The following is a 20390-nucleotide window of genomic DNA, read 5'->3' as shown; positions in this document are numbered from 1 at the left end:
TCATCGCGAATTAGGCGTTAGCGAACACGGCGCACACGCAGCCATTAGGTGTATTGCGTTGGCTAGACTTTGAAGCCACTGCAGATTACCTGCAAGATAGGACGCAGGCGGCCACATTCACCCACGCCATGGGCAGTCGCGGCCGGAGATATTTCAAGAAGCGGAGGCGTGTGGTACCCTGCCCCCTTCCTCCCCCCACCCCCTCCTAGCACGCGCGCATCTCCTCGCTTGTGCCGATTGCGCGCGCGAAACGACGGCTCGTACTCTGCCCGCTGTTTTCCCATGCGAGCACGAGAAGGCGCCGCTGCACCAAGCCACCATCGTTCTCCGCTAATCTTTCCATGTTTTACCTCGCACCTACAGCACACGGCGGGCGGCTGCGATTCAACCGAACTCGGGCTTTATGCGAAACCTCACGGCGATGCCGACGACGACGGTAGACATTCGCCTGGAGTGTACATATAAGCGCTATTAGCGGCGAGAATGTGGAGTGGCGCCCTCTCGCGAGTAACGTCACGGCCAGGACGCCGCTCACTCGGCTGCCGCGTGCGCTCGTTTTCTTGGTATTGGCGGCTTGAGCCGTGTTTTCAGAAGATTATTTCGGATTATTTCTGCTGCCATGCGTGGACCGCAGTTTCTTATTTGAAACCGCGTGAGTCATGAAAATTTGCGACTTTGATATCGCAAGCTATGTAACGCTGTAGGGGTCTACTGGTCTTGCAATGCTCCCCTGTCTGTTCATAAATTTTGCTTAAATAGAACGTCGGCAAGTTCAACATGCGAAGTTATTTATGATGCTCCTCTAAACACTTAACATTCCCTTATTACTTAAGTATGAGAGACATACCATTTTACATGGAAGAAATACCTTGATATTTCGTGTCAACATTATAAATCCGTGTTAGAAGGACACTGGCCAGCGAAGCTTTCATCATAATTCTTATCACTCTAGTGAGTTGTTTAAGTCTAATGTGGCAACTGTATTAAGGCCTAAATGGAAGTGATAGGCGCGCATCTTGTGCGAAATGGTTTGGTACCACTTTCACCGTTTTCTCAAATAGGCACCCAGAAGCGCATTGGTTGTTAACACGACGGTGCATCGTGTATAGTATATATATGCTTCACGAACGCCATAACAACAATCACATCAAAGAAAATTTCATGGTTAAGGTAAAGAACCATGCAATCACCTGCAAGCGATGAAATGTGTCATAGTGGCCCTCACTAGCTTTTATCGACGATATGGCACACCCCTGCCGCAACGGAAGCAACAGACTGCCGTTATGGCGAGGCGCGCTTTGTTCGTGAAACCCAGCATTTCACTACAACTTCGAATTGAAGCCATGAAGTAGCTCTTTACAGCTCCAATTACAATACCTATAGCATACTCGAAGCACTACAGCGCAGCTTAGGCTGCGTTGAAATGGAAAATGCAAACACATCCTGCCTCAACATGTCTCGATCCTGCGTTGTTTAATTACACAGACAAATTATTTGCTTCGCCAGTGCATAAAAGAAAACCTCGCGTACCCGCCTCTTAAAGAAGGCACCACAAGTCTCACATGAACACTTGGCCTCCACCGGGGAACAATGATATCTTGAATATGTGCAACACTACTAATGAATGGGCCTTAGGCTTCTTGCTGGCTGCAGCGAACCGGTCCAAAAGGCAGATTTCACTCAAATATTTGAACGCAGCAGCCTGTGTCAGTTCTCCAAACAGATTCATTATGCTTGTTTCTCAAGCAATAAGCGCCAGTAAATTGCTCAAGTAAGTTGAATGTGTAGCACGTAAAGGGAATTAATATTGGGACATTCCCTTCTGTGTGCTGCAAACAGCTGTAAACCTCAATCAGCTTTGCTTCAAGTTACCGCCATTTAAATTTAACCGGTGAAGAATGGCCTAATTTTGAGAACCAGTTAAAAACGCAAGTGGTGCTGGCCGAATCTATACTGCAGTGGTAGTTAAGTCCTCGTGTTATTGCCGAGGGTTTCTGTGAAGTAATAAAACAATTCGATATTATACCGTGAACTATTCGTCGTGAGAAAACTTGTTTTAGCGGGTTAAAATCAAGATGAATGTTGTAGAAGCCATATATAGTCAGCGTTTATTTGTGACACGCACATTGCACAATGGTGGGTATGGAATCTTGACTAGATTCTTATGTGTTGTGGTTTTGTGTCTACGCTTTTATTATTGACATAAGCTACCACTGGATAGTGTAGATCCGTGCATGAAAAACCCGTAATAGCCTGGTTTGAGCTCCCTCGGGTGCACTATAGCGTTGCCTTCGAGAAATATCTTGTCTTCTCGGAGATAAGCTCCTTGATTGCATTTTCGCGAACGAAGACATTGTAAAATATATATTTGAGAGGCCTCTCATAAGTATAGAAACATTGGGAACGAGAGCGAACAAACGGAAACATTGCAGAAGGCGTCCGGACACCGCCTGAACTGCAGCAGACGACAGGCGCGAGTTTGTGCCCTGACGGCACGCGAGCGGCGTTCGCAGCGCCCCTCTAGGTTGTTCTCGAGGCTAATAGCAATAAAAGTAAAGAAAAGAAAATAAAGCGTTTTTTTTTTTGCTAAGCTCATTAAGCGACATTTTTTCCGACTTGCATGGCAGTTGAGTTTCCCACACAATGCCTTTCATCTATGCTGTGCGGCCGCTTGAGTTCGAAGCTGCGGCCTAGGTGAACGCGCCCGCGGCTTCAAGCCCGGGCCCGCCCTAGGCCCGAGGGCTTCAGGCCAGACCCGGCCTCGCCCGGGCATTTAGGTAGGCTTTTGCCCGTGCAGTTCTCTAGTGTAGATAGCACTGTAGGTACTGCGCACTGTAGGTAGGCGCGTTCACGCATTTGCCGCCGCCGCCGTGCTGTCTTTGTGAGACTGCACATGCGTGTTCTGCGCACTGGGTGTTGGAGGTCACGTGATGTGGCGCGGATGCGAGGTTGAGCACTCGAGGGCGGCCGTGAGGGCAAGCTTTGAAGGCTGTTGCTGTGATGCGCGTGATACGCGCTGTATTCCCTAATGCCTATAGTGTTGAAGCCCACGTGATCTGCCAATCTGATGACTTTAGGGGGCGCGACACCGTGAAGTGGTAAAGGGAGCGGCAGCACGGAACGTTTCAAGCGCGTACCCTGCTCCTGGCGCTCCTCATGCCAGCGTGGTGATCGTGAGGGCTCGGGGTCATCGAGAAAATTCTGTTCATACGTGCTTTTGACCGTGTGACACCACGGATGTTTAGTTAGTAAGAATATGCTTACTGCAATTTTTACTGGCAGTATAACTACGATCATTACTTCGTCTGACATTAACGCGAGAGCGTTAAAGGCCCCTATCGCAGAAAATCCGGCGTCGGTGTCCCGCATCCTGCGGCGACCGTCGTTTCGGCAAGAATCATTTCAAACCACGCCTACCCTACCACGCAGGCCGTCCAGGCCGTCCATGTAGCCCAAGGAAGTTACTTAACTAATTGAATTTGTCCTAGGTAAAATATATCAGAAAAATCATAAAGTACGACATACACACAACCTACAGACAGGATAGCGTCGGATTGTAATTTGAATATACGAGAAAACGTAATTCTCTTACGCGGAAACTGAAAACACAAACCCCTTTCGCAATCTCAAAGGCCATAAAGCGGCGCACCCGGTTCCTTCCAAGAGCTACAGATAGCGCTCGCCACCGCCGCATCAAGGCTCACGCAAGAGGCCGCGTTTCTACCAGGAATCTAACCTTCGTGCATAACGTTCGCCGCCAGCGTTTCCGGGCCAACATTATGGTTACATAAGCTGCGGTTGCCGGGAAGCGTGAGGAGCAGTCGGGGATCTTGAATGCTATCGCGTTCCACTCTTAAAGGCGAAGCGTAAGCGTCCCCAAACGTTTTCAATGCTTTACTATCACCTTTAATGTCTCGCCCTTACTGCCAAAGCGCAAAATTGTATCACTGGATCCTGTTTCTTTCTATTCTTTCCTTTTGGCTATGAAAACTGAAACGTGCATGCATGTGTATGTCATAGGAATGAAAATTTTCCACTTACTTGCAGTCAACGCCGGGCACTCAATAGAAGAGTCCCAGTGACATAAAGTATTTCCTGATGTAAAGGGCATAGTCTATATGTCTCCAGTAATCGACGTAACAGTAGTATTGCAAATCTGCCTAGGACTTGTGAGCGGTACAAACTCTGCGTACGATGTCTTGCATGCAGAGCAGCGAGCGCGTGCCTCGAGGGTACAAGTGCCATTAACGTTCTTGCCCTGTAGCGGCAATGGTTTGTTAAAAGAATCTCTACTTGATGCTGCTGCTGACTTGTCCGATGTCAATCGATCGTCCAGACGAAGCTCCCGCGACATTAGCGTCAGCACAGCCGTACTTTCTGGCATCTTGCTCAACGGGCTCGATTTTTCTATGTGTAGCATGACCCTGTGCGTCACTTTTTATCTTGCAATCGGTAATGAAGACTGTGTTTCTCCACTTGTGGACAGGGTGATGTTCATAGAGCTAAAGGTTTTGTTCCGTTCGCTGCCTGTCCTGAAGTACAAACTTGTGGCAAAGGTCACGGGACTATTGATTTTTTTTGCGCCTGATTCTATACAGTAGAAAATGTATGCAGCGGAATAACGACGGGCAGTAGCGGCATAATTTGGCTTTTTTTGTCATCATGTATAGTTTATGTGAAGAAATGCAAGATTGCTGCCTGCTATCTTCAGAAGTACGTAGACTTCAAGGAGGCGCGGGATTTACCATCCCCTCCGGAGCAGATAAGCGCACGACCAGAGCTCATTTCAAGCTGTCGTATTGTGTCTCCAGCAACCCAAAGATCTATGCGACGAGACACCTCTCCTTCACCCTTCGCAGCCTTGTATTGCCAAAACGTCTCACAATAGCTTCCCCAGCATGGTCACGCCGCAGCTACGATCACGTACTCTGCTCTCAGGGTCATTTAAACTGCAGAGGTGTACCTACGAGGCCGCGAGGTCTCGTTTGAAAGATTCTACAAAATGCGTAACTACCTTCGAGACCGAACTTCATTTATGTAGCTGCATTCCGGTGACGGAATGCAAAAACGCTCGTGTACTTCAATTCATGCACTCATTAAACAACCCCAAGTGGTAAAAATTAATCCGGTGCGCACCACTACATTGTGCCGCAAAGCACATGTCGTGCTTTCGGAAGTTAAGCACAATACATTTAAGGACTTCCTTTCGTTTTACATGGAACATAAATGCCAAAACCACGCATTTCTATTTGTCAGTGTATCAAATCTAGGCTTTTCAATTTCAGATATATTGGCTTTATCCTTCGGTCACTCGTATGCCCGCTTTCTCCTAAACGAGTGAGCTCGCCTATCTGCCGTTGCAGGCGGAGTCAACGCTGATGGTGCACCCGTATATGGCGGTGATGACTCCATCGGAGGTGTTTACTGTAATCACCTGCGGCTTCGCCACATTGTCGGCCAGCACTTTGCCCGAGCTCGTGGACGCAGGCGTAAGTAACATGCCGTTCGTGATTGCTTTATGAAACGCGGACTCCACTGACAGTTTCTCTTAAGATCTGCGTTTTGAAATGCGGCTTGGCGGTGGCAACTGCCGGGACGCGCAGGCCGCTAGGCCTGCGCGTTAGTATACGCTTATTCGTTTTTGCTTGGTCAAGTGTTACATCATAGGGACTGACGACAGCGATCGAGTGAAAATAAGCAAGCGAGCTCTGCAACAGACTGATTCTGCCAGCGAAATGCCATTCATCCTACAAGGTGTCTCGTTAGTATATGTAAACTCTTGGAGCCCAGTACAAGTATTCTAGATGGACAAAAAGAGGACAGCATTTATCAAATATCTCATTATGAATCCGTGAGAAAGATGCGTTGGTTGCACAATCCAAAAGCTTTTGTGGATGCGGAGCTTCGAGTTATAGACCTAATTTGTCCGCCGGTCTACTCACGCTGGTTGACGAAAGTCGCTTAATTTAGTCGCTAACCAGCCGTCATCGTTTATTTTGTTTTGTTTTTGGGGGGCTTTCTGCACTGGTTGGTATGGAACTTGTTTCTTACCATCCGGGGTCGTACTGTGTGCGAGCATCGGCATGCGAATATCGCGGGCAACGTTTTGACAAAAAAGCTTGACAGCGCCTGGTGCATTTGAATACAGGCGTTAAGTTATGCGAGGACGTCTGGGGATTTGAATTATAGGCCCATTCAATTCATATTAAACATTAAAAATTCCCACTAAAATCTTAGCAATCTATTACACTATGTAGGACATGTAAAATTATGGCAAGAAGTAAGATAAATGTACATTGAAGTAGGCAATAAATACAAATAAATACAGTCGCTCTCTTAAGGAGATGCGTTCCGCATTAAAATAAAATTTCCTCAGGAATGAGTTTTAATTTCCCATTTACAGAACCTCATACACTAGTTGCCTTTCTTTTTGAAACATTATGAATTTTATTTTGCCTTCAAGTAATTACTTTATTTATATTTTATTTTAAATATAATGACATGTGTACTTGTTCATCTTTCTCGCATGACCGCTTTTCACCGACGAACCAATCTGAATCGTTAATGCACGGCCCAGTATACGCGCCTGAATGTAGTGAAAGTTTATCGAATGCTATCGATAGTTTTATCCGTTGTCTGTTATTACAAAACCTTATCAGAGTGTATGCGCGATGTGAATTGTGTAGTACTTTCTGGAAGCCACGCGGTCACCTCGAATTATTCTGGAAGCTTCAACGAGTCATGTATAAAAGCCGACGCGCTTGACCCGCTGATCGGATTTTCGATAGTCGCCGGCTGTGTTCGCTGCTATTGTTGTGCGTTGAATGTCACTTGCTTTTAGGGGCACAAGTTGGGTCAATAAAGAGTTACTTTCGTGATTCATAGTTTTACTACTGTGTTCTTGATCGTCACTAAAACATGACGATATGACTTTATTTTAAGCCAGTAAAGGCTCCTACCGAGTGAGAGCTTAATGACAGTTTTAAATACAGTAACCAAAAATTATGTAGCCAGAGAGGTTGCTTCATTGTTATCGACAATGAATAGTCCTAAAGAACCGCAACTCGGTCTTGAACAGTAAATGGTATGCACGTGTTTTACAAAACTATTTCCACAATACCTTCTTCGTATCGACGTGATTGAGCGCGAGTTACGTACCGTGACAATTTCGCGCATGTCCGTGGTCGGCCTATGCCCATCTCATGGCAGTTCACAACGGGGCAGGCATGCATTGTGAGATGAGCGTTATACGCCAGTCGTTAACGCAGTGGCCAGTTTGACCAATGCAACCTTTTACACAGGATTGAGAGATACTGCATGCACCACACTTCTTGCATTTCGGGAGCTACTGTCTTTGCTTAGGTATACTCACCCTTGTCTTGAAAAGCTTGACCACTTCATCTACACAGTGCAGCTTTGATTGGCGCATAATTGACATATATTGGCCGTGCATTGCATTGTCAGAGGAGAAGATATCGTCTTTAGAAATCGATACAAGCATGTGATTGAAGGGAGCAACATTTGGTTCTACCAACATTTTGGTGTGTGGTAGAAAAGTAAATCATACCGGGCAAAATAAACGACCATTGAAAGCATAGTAACGGAGCTGTAAAGGCGGCGTATTGCGTCGGCCATGTGGGACAGTCGGTTTCTCTCTGCACGCGCAATCTTAAACACATGCAAACTTTACACTTGCACTGCGTTATGGTAGCTGCACGTAGCCTGTTTCACGACACACGTGCGAATAGAAAACTAACTGCGGTTTGCGACGAAACGTGCGTCAAGGGTGGGACATATACATGCAACTTCCGTTCAGCGTGCTAACACGAAGAAGCTAGCAGTAAATCAAAATCCAGGTTTGGGCGAGTTCGTGTATTAATAAGGTCTTCCAAGACCAGTTACCATCCGTCCGCCCCCGTCTCTTCTTTGCGTGTTCGTAGCCCCGACCTTTTCATGGTGCGTTTAGAAAGCCTGCTAGCAGCAAGTCGTACTCTCACTCATTCATGCATTATTGATAAAGTCTGGTATTAATCATCGTCACGGAAGTGGTTAGAGCACAGCACCGTTGTTTTTGAGCGCTTGAAATTCTCTCGATTCACAGCAGTCTCCCACTTAGCTGCATGCTTCTTGTCTTGCGGGAAGTATTCGAACATCGGAACATCGTCGCGGCCGCTGTTGTTCGTGCAACCGTAGGCTGCACAGAACGCCGGCATGATCGGCCCATCACTTCAGTTGATGCTGCGCACGTCAACTTTCAATATTGTATTCATACAGGAGGTTGTCACCAAGTACTGCACCAGGGTGGGCAATCCTGCTCTAGTGAGGGAGTGCGTTACCGGTTCTGGTCACCGGGATCAGACCGCACTCTAGGCCTTTTTATGCAATTTTATCAACACGCAGATTTATTTTTTTCCGGTTGAAAATTGCGCAGCACCGGGATTCGAACCACGGTCCTCTTGCATGTGAGACGGATGCTCTACCTCTACGCCACCTTAATAACTTAATAAGAGGTACCAATTGAAGGTCGTATAGGTCTCCGCCCCTACATCCAGTCATGATGACCAGGAAGTCAATAGCTTCTATGAAGACGTCGAATCGGCGATGGGTAAAGCCAAACAAAATACACTATACTGATGGGTGACTTCAATGCCAAGGTAGGCAAGAAGCAGGCTGGAGAAAAGTCAGTGGGGGAATATGGCATAGGCTCTAGGAATAGCAGCGGATAGTTATTAGTAGAGTTTCCAGAAAAGAATAATATACGGATAATTAATACCTTCTTCGGCCGGCGGAATAGCCGAAAGTGGACGTGGAGGAGAGCCCGAGTGGCGAGACTACAAATGAAATAGACTTTATACTCTGCGCTAACCCTGGTATCATACAAGATGTGGACGTGTTCGGCAAGGTGCGCTGCAGTGGCCATAGGTTGGTAAGAACTCGAATTAGCCTAGACTTGAGGACGGAATGGAAGAAAGTGGTACATAAGAAGCCGATCAATGAGTTTGCAGTAAGAGGGAAAATAGAGGAATTCCGGATCAAGCTACAGAACAGGTATTCGGCTTTAACTCAGGAAGAGGGCCTAAGGGTCAAACAATGAAATCTTCCTTACCTCAGTAAGGAAGCCTTCATTGCGGTGAGGCTACCTTATGTCACTTTGAAAGCTTCCTTACTGAGGGGCCCTCGGTGAAGGCTTCCTTCGTGCTTCCTCAGCACAAGGTAGCTCCAATGTTACCTTCATGCGTCCTTACGCCGCTCCTGGCCCTGAACGAGCGCTTCACCTCACTGCTTAAACATCTGACATTTGCTTGGGCATGCGCGGTGTCGCCCACCTGCGGAGAAGCGTGAGCACGGTACGTCTTGCCAGGCATGTCCTTTCAGTCACGCGTGCGGCATGAAAGCGTTGCTAGGCGTTGATAGGCGTTGCACGCCGGCAACTCTTCGCACGACGCCGGCGTGTCAGCGTTGCTGGAGCATAACAAGTTTTGCACTGCAATGCGCTACTTTTTTAAAGTTTAGTAAACAAAACTAGATGAAAGCGTCCAGGCTTCTTTATATCAGCTTTTCAATTTAAAGATTGTGCGACGATACAACATTTTTTTATTTAATAATGGTGTTCGCGTAAAGCTTTTAGGAGATAATCTCGAACCCAGGCATGCGGCAACCACTCCTTATGTGAGGACGGGTGAAGGGAGCTTTCAGAGTGCGCTTGCTTCCTCCATTGGTCCTTCGCTGTAAGGAGGCCTCACGTAAGGTTAGGAAGCGCTCGAAGGAACGTTTCATTGTTTGGGCCTTAGTGTTGACGCAATGCACGACAATATTACGGGCATCATTAAGGAGTGTGAAATAGAAGTCGGTGGTAACTCTGTTAGACAGGATACCAGTAAGCTATCGCAGGAGACGAAAGATCTGATCAAGAAACGCCAATGTATGAAAGCCTCTAACCCTGCAGCTGGAATAGAACTGGCAGAACTTTCCAAGTTAATCAACAAGCGTAAGACAGCTGACATAATAAAGTATAATATGATATGAGCAATTGCTACGAACGGGTGGACGTCTGATTTTCCCTTTATTCAATATAGGAACGGAGGAAGCCTAAGAGCAGTGAAGAAGAAACTAGGAATTGGCAAGAATCAGATGTATGCGTTAAGAGACAAAGCCGGCAACATCATTACCAATATGTATGAGATAGTTCAAGTGGCTCAGGAGTTCTATAGAGATTTATACACTACCAGTGGCACCCACGACCATAATGGAAGAGAGAATAGTCTAGGGGAATTTGAAATCCCACAAGTAACGCCGGGAGAAGTAAAGAAAGCCTTGGGAGCTATGCATAGGGGGAAGGCGGCTGGGGAGTATCAGGTAACAGCAGATTTGTTGAAGGATGGTGGGCAGATTGTTCTAGAAAAACTGGCCACCCTCTATACGCAATGCCTCATGACTTCGAGTGTACCAGAATCTTCGAGCGTACCAGGAAGAACGCTAACATAATCCTAATGCATAAGAAAGGGGACGCCAGACTTGAAAAATTATAGACCGATCAGCTTACTGTCCGTTGCCTACAAACTATTTACTAAAATAATCGCAAATAGAATCAGGAACACTTTAGACTTCTGTCAACCAAAGGACCAGGCAGGATGCCGTAAAGGGTACTCAACAATACACCATATTCACACTATCAATCAGGTGAAACAGAAATGTGTGGAATATAACCAACCCTTATATATATAGCTTTCATTGATTACGAGAAAGCGTTTGATTTTGTCGAAACATCAGCAATCATGGAGGCATTACGGAATCAGGGTGTAGACGAGCCGTATGTAAAAATACTGAAAGGTATTCCGTGGTTTCTCAGTGGCTATAGTGTTCGGCTGCGGAGCATGAGGTCGCGGGATCGAATGCCGGCCACGCCGGCCGCATTTCGATGGGGGCGAAATGCGAAAGCACCTGTGTACTTAGATTCATTTTCAAAATTATTGTTGCAGAGTAAAGAATATTTCTCTGCTTACACAACTTCTATTTTTAACGCAGATTGACTTGAACGATGTTGTGACCAGCGGCATCCTCGGATCGTTGGGTTCACTTTGCTTAAGCAAAATATACCTTCCTGAAGTGGACAAGGTCAAGGTGAAGAAAGGCCACTTCAGCATCAACAAATCGTGAGTGTTGGTGAATGCTTAGTGATGAAGCGGACGGCAATGCCTCCATTCCTCATGTTTCCGCTATTTCCTTTTGGACGCTCTATATAGTACAGGTCTCAAAAGCACGCAGCCAGCTTGGTACTCCTCGACTGAGCAGTATGGACGTTTAACATTCTTTACTTGGATATATATATATATATATATATATATATATATATATATATATATATATATATATATATATATATATATATATATATATATATATATATATTTGGGGATGCGCGACTCTCACGCGTCCCCTGATATCTTGTTTTCCCCCATCTCCTGCAATCCCACTTCGCCGCGTGGCCTGCGTGACGCCCGCGGTGGTCGATGTGGTTGAAGCGCGGTGCGAGAGATGGCGCGAGTGTTGCGCTGCTAACGCCACCGACAGGCGGAGTTACTTGGGCGCCGAGAGACAAGGCGCTTCCTCTTTCCCGGCGGATCGGCAAACAGCGTGGACGTCCCGCGCGCGTGCCGACCCATGCTTCTGCGAGATTACCTCGCGTGGCCGCCTTGGAACGCGCCACCGTTCGCGTGACTGTACGCGCGAACGACCAGGCCTTGGGATCCTGCATGGGGCGAACCTATTCGCTCGCTATACGGTCGCGGTGAGTCGGACTTCCAGATTTGTCCTGCGCCCATCGGCATGTTTCGTGGATAGCAACCTGGCTAGCAGGCATTGATCTATGAAAGGTGCAATAAATGCTCGTGTGATTGTTTGCACTACTGTGTTTCGTTCCTTTGTCCCAAGAGCACGGGTGTGAGAACCCCACCATATATATATATATATATATATATATATATATATATATATATATATATATATATATATATATATATATATATGTGTGTGTGTGTGTGTGTGTGTGTTGTTAATGCAAAAGCATTACATGCTTTTACATAACGCAAGTAGCCGCAACGGCGGGTACGGTGACGCGCGCTCTTTCACGCCGGCGCGATAAATTACCGGAGCCAAGCTTAACTGAGGGCACGGCTTTTCTGTCGCGATTAGTTTTCCAGCACTGTCTCCAGCAGTGGGTTTAATATTTATATCAGAGACGCCTTTGAAAACTGCTTTAATTAGCCACTACAATGCGTAGGCCGTTATGAAATTTTACAAAAGTACGGCCAGGAAGAGATGACTTGGAAGACGAACCGCAATAACTATTCCGTCGTGAAAGTTTATTCACGGCAGCATTTCATGGCTTGAAGGGGTCCTCGGTGCGGTGGAAAGTTACCGTCGATCGCGATGACTTGGCTTACTCGCCTTAACATCGAGCCGTAGGGCACCGCCGCTATAGCTTCGGACGTCCGCGCAGCGCTTCCCACTCTCTAACTTATCGCGCCGACGTGAAAAAGCGCGCGTCACCGTATCCACCGTTGCGGTTACTTGCGCGATGTTGCCTAAAATCGAGCAGCGGTGGACGCCGGCGACATGCACTAACATGAAAGATAAGGTGAATATAAGCAAAACAACAATTAGAACGTGTCTTCGTTCCTTCTCAGTGCCGCGGTTTGATGGCCTGCGGCCGCCCGCTACTGCACGACCGCGTCATGTGCTGGACTATACCGGGGACGCCCGGTCCCCTTCATCGCGAACGTAAGCAGCAAAGCAACCGAACGGTGCACTAGAAATTTATCAAGCATGGTGAGTCCCTGCGTGAGGGCAGAATATAGGGGACAAGCTATCCATAATGCCCATGCATTGAAATCGGGAACCGCAAGCATAGAGTTAATATAACCAACTCTAGAGGAAAATCTGGCCCGAAAATGTGGGAACCGCTAGGGCACCACAGTGTTGCTACTGGTCAATATGGCTAGTGCATTAACTATTGAAAGGGCTGAAAACAAGTACAGGGGTGCTATGCAGGATGCGCCGAGTTTCTCGTTCACCCGAGTTTTACCCGAGTTTGCTCGACGCCAGTCAGTGAACGAAGATAGCGTGGAACGCGCCAAGGATGCAGGCAAAAAAATATGTAGACAAAAAGCCGCGTATGACAACATGAGCGCACCCTGCGCGGCACGCTGCTTCCACGTTTCAAGCGCAGACGGCTGCACAACGAAACGCGCCAGCGTCGCGTATTGTTATCAACGGATTATCGCAACTTAGCAATACCTGGACTGTCCCGCTGTCTGTCTGCACACTTCCCCTGAGCCGCTTGCCACGCCTTTCCCGGGCGCGTCAAGGGCGTGCCTCCTCTTTTGGGCACTATCTCTCTACCCTCCATCGAATGCGAACAGGGTACATGCGGCGCATTCTTGCACCTACACTTTCGCTCAAACGAATACGTTAATATACAACAAATAAAAAACGAACATTTTTATTTCTTTAAGTGTCTGTTTTTCGTTTTGAATGCTAGAAATTTCTGATGACAAACGGAGATCGAGCAAATTATTAAATTTTGCATTTCTTGCCGCGAGTGGCGACAGTGAGGCGAAAGCTTAGAATCGGATACATCGAAGCAGGTCGCACGCACGAGGCAGTTCATACGGTGAGAAGTCGCCCTGGGGCGCTACAGTGCTATTCTTAATAATGTCAATGAACACCACTCTTTCTCTATTAGGGGAATAAAAACGCAGCGCCGCGGTACGGCTGTTCATCGCAGGCGCTTTAAGACCCTCGCTTTACCAACTAACAACGACACACTAGTCATAAATACGGGAGCAACGGCTGTCGGTGCAAAATGGCGGTCGGTAGTGCCAGTAGTGACGCAGTTCAGTGAAAATGTATCAGTTTATCTTTGTGCGCGAAGCCTCGGCGATGCATTGCGAAGAAGTGCGTGCTTCCCAGTGACACAATTCATCGCTTGTCCAGTGAAAGTGCCTCAAAGCGCATGTACGCAGTATTTGGGTGTTTTGTGCACACCAAGGTGCTTGCCGAATACTGATGCTGGAGCCAGCAGCGATCGCAGAAGGATATCGTAACGACACCGCAGCAATCGCATTTTGGCAGGTGAGGGCTCTTGTGTGCGGTTATGAAATGAGACTTCGAACTGAGGAAGGTGTTGGAACTGTTGAATGCGCAGTGCTTGTGATGAAGAAATGCCATTGCACTGGGTCTAGAAGAGCGAGCGATTCTCGGACGCCGATCGTGTTTACGACGTTGTGGCTGCGATACATCACCGATGACAGAGCAGCCATCTCAAACGACTGCTGCGATACCCACTCCTCACCATCGTCGTCCCCCTCGGCGCATCGACGCCTTGCTGGGAGCTACAGTGACGTGCCGATAATTATTTACTGTGTGCTACGTCGCCACAATGCAGGCAATGAAACCGTGCTGTGGGGCCATCTCAGCCCGAGAAGATATATGCATAAGCCAGTAACAGTCAAGGCTGTGTTTTTGATAGTAGTGCGCAGTACATCACCGATAACAGTGCCTTGTGCGTGTTTTATGTCGGTGGTGAATATTGTTGATGCCTCTCAGATCGGCACCGCGTCGCTGTCGCCGAAAGATAAGTTGGGCGTAGACCAACCGTGGTGGGTGCGCGGACAAGTTATATGCCTCGCGCGGGGCGTGACCTCTGGCTTTGATTGACAGGCACACTCGTGCTAAACTCGTACATCGCGAAACCTCCTCCGAGTTTAACTCGGGAACATGGCGGCGGCAGCAGCAGCCTGTGTTATTGCATCCAGCGGCAGCAAGCGTCAGTATGAACGTCTGGACCCGTTGACGTGCATGACCGCCGTGGAGTTTCAGCGTCATTTTCTCCTGTCGAAGACTGAGTACGCTGGCTTTGTGACGAGCTAGGTGAAGACTCTCATCTGGGGAGACAGCGTGGCGGGCTTCGTTCGCTCACCATCGAAGAACAAGTCCTCTGTGCCCTCCGTTTCTACGGGACTGGGAGTTTTCATGGAAGCGTCGGTGCCGAGCGTTACATTGGACGTCATCAAACTACTGTGAGCCTCTGTGTCAGAGATTTCTGATGCGCTTATTGATGCGGCAGTGCGGAAGCGGTGGCTGGCTTTCCCGAAGACTGCGGCTGAGCGGGCATTTATAAAAGAACACTTCTTACTTCGCGGTAACATTACGTGTGTTGAGGGAACGTACTTAGGAATTAGGGTGCCTTCAATGTCAGCGTTACTGTGATTAGCATTGAAGCAATGCCTAGACGCACCATAATGCCAAATATGTCACTTCTGTGTAGCCGACTTAAATTTTGTGTTACCGACATCACACATGTGGCAGCCTATGATACTTTTTCGCTGGTAGCTGACTTTTTACCAATTGTTCTACTTGTCTGTCGGGGTGCCTTCCAAATGGCTCACTTTTTGAGGAAAGAGGTTAATGAAGTATAAGTAGATAAATGGATATCACAAATTGTGTGAAGTACCGTGTGAATGCTAATCTCATAAAGAACTTGTTTTTTTTTTATGAGATTACTTTGTGCTTAGTACAAGTAACTTAGTATGCGTAATGCTGAATTTTGGTCATGCGTCATCTATCGGCCGCACTATGAAACAGCAAGGCATTGCACAATTCATTGCAGTGCGAGATGCCGATGTCGCGCCAAGCCGGTTGTGCCTATGCATCTATGGTTAAAAGAAAATGCATTGAGAAACTTAGTGAGCTGGCTTGCATGAAGAAAATACTTCAGAGTCTTTGCTGTGTACACTCTTGGTGCATGTGCCAGTGGTTCAGTGTGTTTTCTTTTGGGGTGGGGGGGCAGCGTTATTCTGTATGGAAAAATCCTATATTTTCGTCTCATAATGGGGCTCTAATTCTTCAGCAGTAGAACAATGCAGATCCAATGCTCTGCAGAACTTGGGATGCGTGAAGATGTCATGAACCACCAAGGCAAAATTACATATCGAGAGAAATGTGGTGCAGATGCCAATGAAAGGTGGGTCTTTAACCCGCCATGATAAAAATAAGGATTGCAGAGCGAATAGACCTTTTCTATAGCTTTAGAGCAATGATTACACAAAAAGTGACATGCTCGAACGTGTAAAAGCTTGCCGCAATGCCAAAGTAGGATGAGCGATATGCAGCATATTTTGGCCTTGAATATGTCTGGTAACTGCTATTTTTATTGTAAGCCTCGCTGGCATGCCTTTCCCTCCGGCACTCCCTTTACTGAAACCCAGCACTGTCTTTCTATGGGTGTCATGATGATGTTGGCAATGGCAGTAGTAAGGCTGGTTAATGCTTGCCCCTTTAATTCCTGCAAGTTTAGTGGTACAGAATATGGCATGTGCATACACCTGTGCAGCAAAATTTTACGTTTGTGGTGATTTGTTGGAGAGCTAATTCGTGTTGGGACATTTCAAAGATGCGCGCCATTGTGGCTTAATAACTAGAGCACTGGTGAGGTTGAAGACTGGTTGTATTGGTATAGAAGCTTGAAGTTGAATTGCACAACAATTCGACGGGACACAAAGAAGAAAAATACACACAGCAGAACGCTCTGCTGTGTGTGTTACTCTTCTTTGTGTGCCGTCGAATTGTTGCGCGATCAAACTTCAAATAGAGCATTGAGCTTCTTTGGTGCAGGACCGAGGAAGTGTGAGCTATTTGACAACATGCCAGTGGCTTGCCACACAATTATGGAAGTCTGAAGGTTTACAAACAAAGCTTTGCTTCCAAATCCACCTGCTCATGTAATACAAGCACTGATTGAAAGAACGTCATACAAAAATAATGGTGAAATGAATGGCCTTTGGAAAGTGTAATTTGTATGTTGACACTAATGACATAATGGGTACCACACCGAACTCGACAATTGTACTGGACAGAGCAGTTTGTTTCCTATGTGAAGCACAAGCTTCCATTACATGCTGTGCAGATAACCAAGCTCAGTTTGTTTTAACGTGGTACACAACATTCACTGTAATCTGTTTTTGATTCTAAAGAAGTGCCAAACACCACCTCTTTTTCAAGGATGTCATGGGAATATTCGGCGAGACCTTTTTACAGCCCCTCATAATGGAAGTGTGGCCAGCCAGCTTTGCTTGGTTGCCTTTATAGATTTCTGTTCCTGATCATCATGTGCTATCAAGTTGCTAAAGTTTATGCAACCAGTGCAAGGCATTACGTGATTCTATAGTCAGATACAACTGCAGAACACAACCCTGCACCAATGGGCACACACTTTACACTGATGTCATGCTGCTGGACGCACTAATACCCGATCATTGGAGAGGGACTATTTCTTTAGATGTGGACGCAATCGGCTGCTGCGCTTTGATCATCTGGGCAAGGCCTCTCCTGTCTTCTGAAGTTGTATCCGACTAGAGGATGCTGCTTTTCATACAACACAAAAGCACAAAGTGTACAATTATTTGGCCTATGAAATGGATACATCACAAGTTAGCTATGCATGGGCTTAAGCTGTGTGAAAATTAGTGCATGCAAATATATGACATTGTTAAAGAATATGTGGTATCAAACATGCATGTAATGGCACATATAAATCGGGGAGTGTTCCATTCATATGCACAGTCTATAGGTGATAGCATTATTAAGCTCATGCCATTTCCCATCTTTTCATTGTGAAATACACACACAGTTCATCTTGTGACTAATCAATACCCACTGTAGTCTTGCACATAGAAAGAACAAACAGGGCAATGACGCATATGCTGCATTAGTGTCTTCTTCATTTACACGGACCAAGAGTGGCACACGTTGTCTCAGGTTTTCGCCCATTTTGAAGAGACATCAAGTGCATGTTACAAGTGTCCCAATATGCACAGCACAATGTTTACTGCAATAATTTTATTCATGCTCTTGAATAATAAGAAAAACAATAAACTGAAAGCTCCTTTATAAGGTGTGTTCTGGGGGCTCGACTGGAGAGCAGTGAGGACACTGATGCTATTGTGGCAGAGCAGCCCTCTGGACTTTGCCACACTCTCAAGAGCACGTGCCTGGCGCTCGCCTACTGCCACCAGGCGGTTGAGTGCCTCCAGCAGCAGAATGTTTTGCTGCAAAAAAAAGTGGATTGTTGGAATGAATCAATCGCATATAAACCATTATTTACAAATAAAAATGTGCACTATTGGTATTAAATACCCGTAACTGTGAAAGCCTTTAGTGTATGCATAATAAAACAATTTGTCGGGACAATGTTGCTTTATTTTTCATAACGGGTTGTTTTTTTCAGAGCCGATTGTGATGTTTATTAGTGTGCCAACAGCTGAGGTGTCCTCGCACCTTCACGAGTCTCTACTGTCAGCACCACACACCTATTTTTGTTCGCTGCAAAACCAATGTCGCTCCCTACAATCCCGTCTTATGCGAGCGGATTGCATTCTGTGCCTACAAACAGCATATTTTTGTCCCATTACGCAATTTTCTACCATCCTCGGCTGCAGTTCTCTCTCGTTGACATCATTCTGTCACGCTTATATAATCACCGGTTATAAATTGGCAACAAGTGAGTGAAGACGTGCATGGCCTGCCCGTCGATTCCATTTTTTTTCTTAATCTCAACTAGCGTATCAGTTGCCACGACTTACTACGCCACTGTCTTCCTGCCTTAATGCTATCTCCAACAATTTTTGTTACTTCGCTTTCTGCACAGTCCTCGACTTCTCACGTTTCTTTGCTAACCCCCAGGTTTATGTCCCACATTGCATAACCGGTAGAATGCAATGATTCTAAACATTTTTCAGGGATATCGGTAATGTGGCGATCACGATTCGGTAATGTTTGTATAAGTTTCCTGCTTTATATCAGTACCTGCTATTGAAATTTCACCTGGACAAAGATACCCTTCCATAGATTCGGCGGGCTTAATGTCACTCATGAATTTCTGTTATCTCACCTTGTTAGTGAAGGCTACCTTTATCTTTTCCATATTTCGCGGGCCCACGTGCATGTAAACGCACAAACACTCATTGGTTCTCAATGTCTTTTTTAAACTGCTGGACATTCAGTTCGTTACTACGAAAGTGACTTAATCCGTGCACTATTATTATGATAAATATGAAACAATAGAAATATACTTATCTGCAGTTTGTCGATGCCTCCGTCACTGTGTTGGTTGCGAGATCCATCGTTGGGACGACCTCCTTGTCGCATCGTAGCTATATCGGCTGTCTTCCTTTTGCACACACCATGCAATATTCGTGACGCTCGCAGTCCCGCAGAGTGGAGGAACTCGGCGCACTCACAGAAGCAGCATCGGATAAGTTGTTTGTTCAGGATTGTGCCGTGAACAGTAGGTGCGCGTTGCGATCTCGTAAAATCGCCGAAGCTATTGGCAGTCTTTCGGGGTGCACGGAAAGATTGCTCACGGAGGAACAGAACTATCCAAGAAATAGTGGTCATCGTCGAGCCTGATCACTACGTCGCGCACTGCAAGCTCGTTGTACGGGTTTGTTTACACTGGGCCTCTTCGATGTTTAGCCGCCATGCTCGCCCGATGAATGTATGTGATGACGCCACCAAAGCGTTCCCTCGTGGTATAATGCGAAGCGTACTAAGTTACAAATTAGTCGAATACACATTCAGTGTACATCTTGTTAGCAATAAAATGCTTTTAAACCACGGTAAACTAACGAATAATATTGTACTAAATGTATTACTTTCATAACTCGCTTGTGCATGTAATGCACTCGGTGTAACGACAAACAAGTGGAAGAAGGCACGACCATGCACCGACGGTATGATCACGTGAGCCCCAGTTTTTTCGGCCGCCAAGAAGGCAACGCCCAAGGAATGATAGCCACCCAGAGTAAATCTAGATAAACCAATGAAACTGGAGGCTTGTCGGAAGATAAACTGTGTCTCGGTACCATTTGTGCTTTCATCTTGGGGTGTCGCCAGAGCTCGTGAAGATACGGAGTCTCGCCAAACTCGGCGCATCCTGCATAGCACCCCAGGTCACCTTATGCTTTGTCATTTAACAACGCATACCAGATGGCTTTCTTGGAATGACCATATAGAGAGCATGACGTCTAAGGCTAGTCGTATGTTAAATTTGCTAAAACGTAATTTCTGGAAAGCCCCCCATGAGGTAAAGGAAGCGCTTTATTTAACAAGCGTTCGTTCGATGTTGGAGTACGGCTGCTCTGCCTGGGACCCAGAGACAAACACAGCCATTAATCAACTGGAACGAATACAAAAAACGTGCCGCCCGGTTCGTTACCGCCAACAATGATTTCACTCAGAGCTCATCACAAATACGTGTTTACTTGGGATGGCCACTTCCCGAGAACCAACGATAATATTTCAGACTTAAACTTTTCTTCAATATTTACACA

The 20390-nt window shown here is 46.5% G+C and overlaps 1 protein-coding gene across 3 annotated transcripts in view; it reads left to right on the top strand.

Moving 5' to 3' along the window:
* The window catches only part of LOC135921225 (uncharacterized transporter YutK-like), a 251210-nt gene that overhangs the window by 125850 nt on the left and 104970 nt on the right, over positions 1–20390 (top strand). For all 3 annotated transcript variants that reach the window (XM_065455539.1, XM_070529860.1, XM_065455538.1), the window contains exons 6-7: positions 5364–5489; positions 11026–11153. In XM_065455539.1, coding sequence (XP_065311611.1) covers positions 5364–5489; positions 11026–11153 — 254 coding nt within the window. The remainder of the gene's footprint in view (positions 1–5363; positions 5490–11025; positions 11154–20390) is intronic.

The sequence above is a fragment of the Dermacentor albipictus genome, unplaced genomic scaffold (genome assembly GCF_038994185.2).
Source record: "Dermacentor albipictus isolate Rhodes 1998 colony unplaced genomic scaffold, USDA_Dalb.pri_finalv2 scaffold_34, whole genome shotgun sequence".
Taxonomy (NCBI): Eukaryota; Metazoa; Arthropoda; class Arachnida; order Ixodida; family Ixodidae; genus Dermacentor; species Dermacentor albipictus.
Note: the sequence above shows the minus strand (reverse complement) of the source record. Positions and strands in the feature narration are given on the sequence as shown.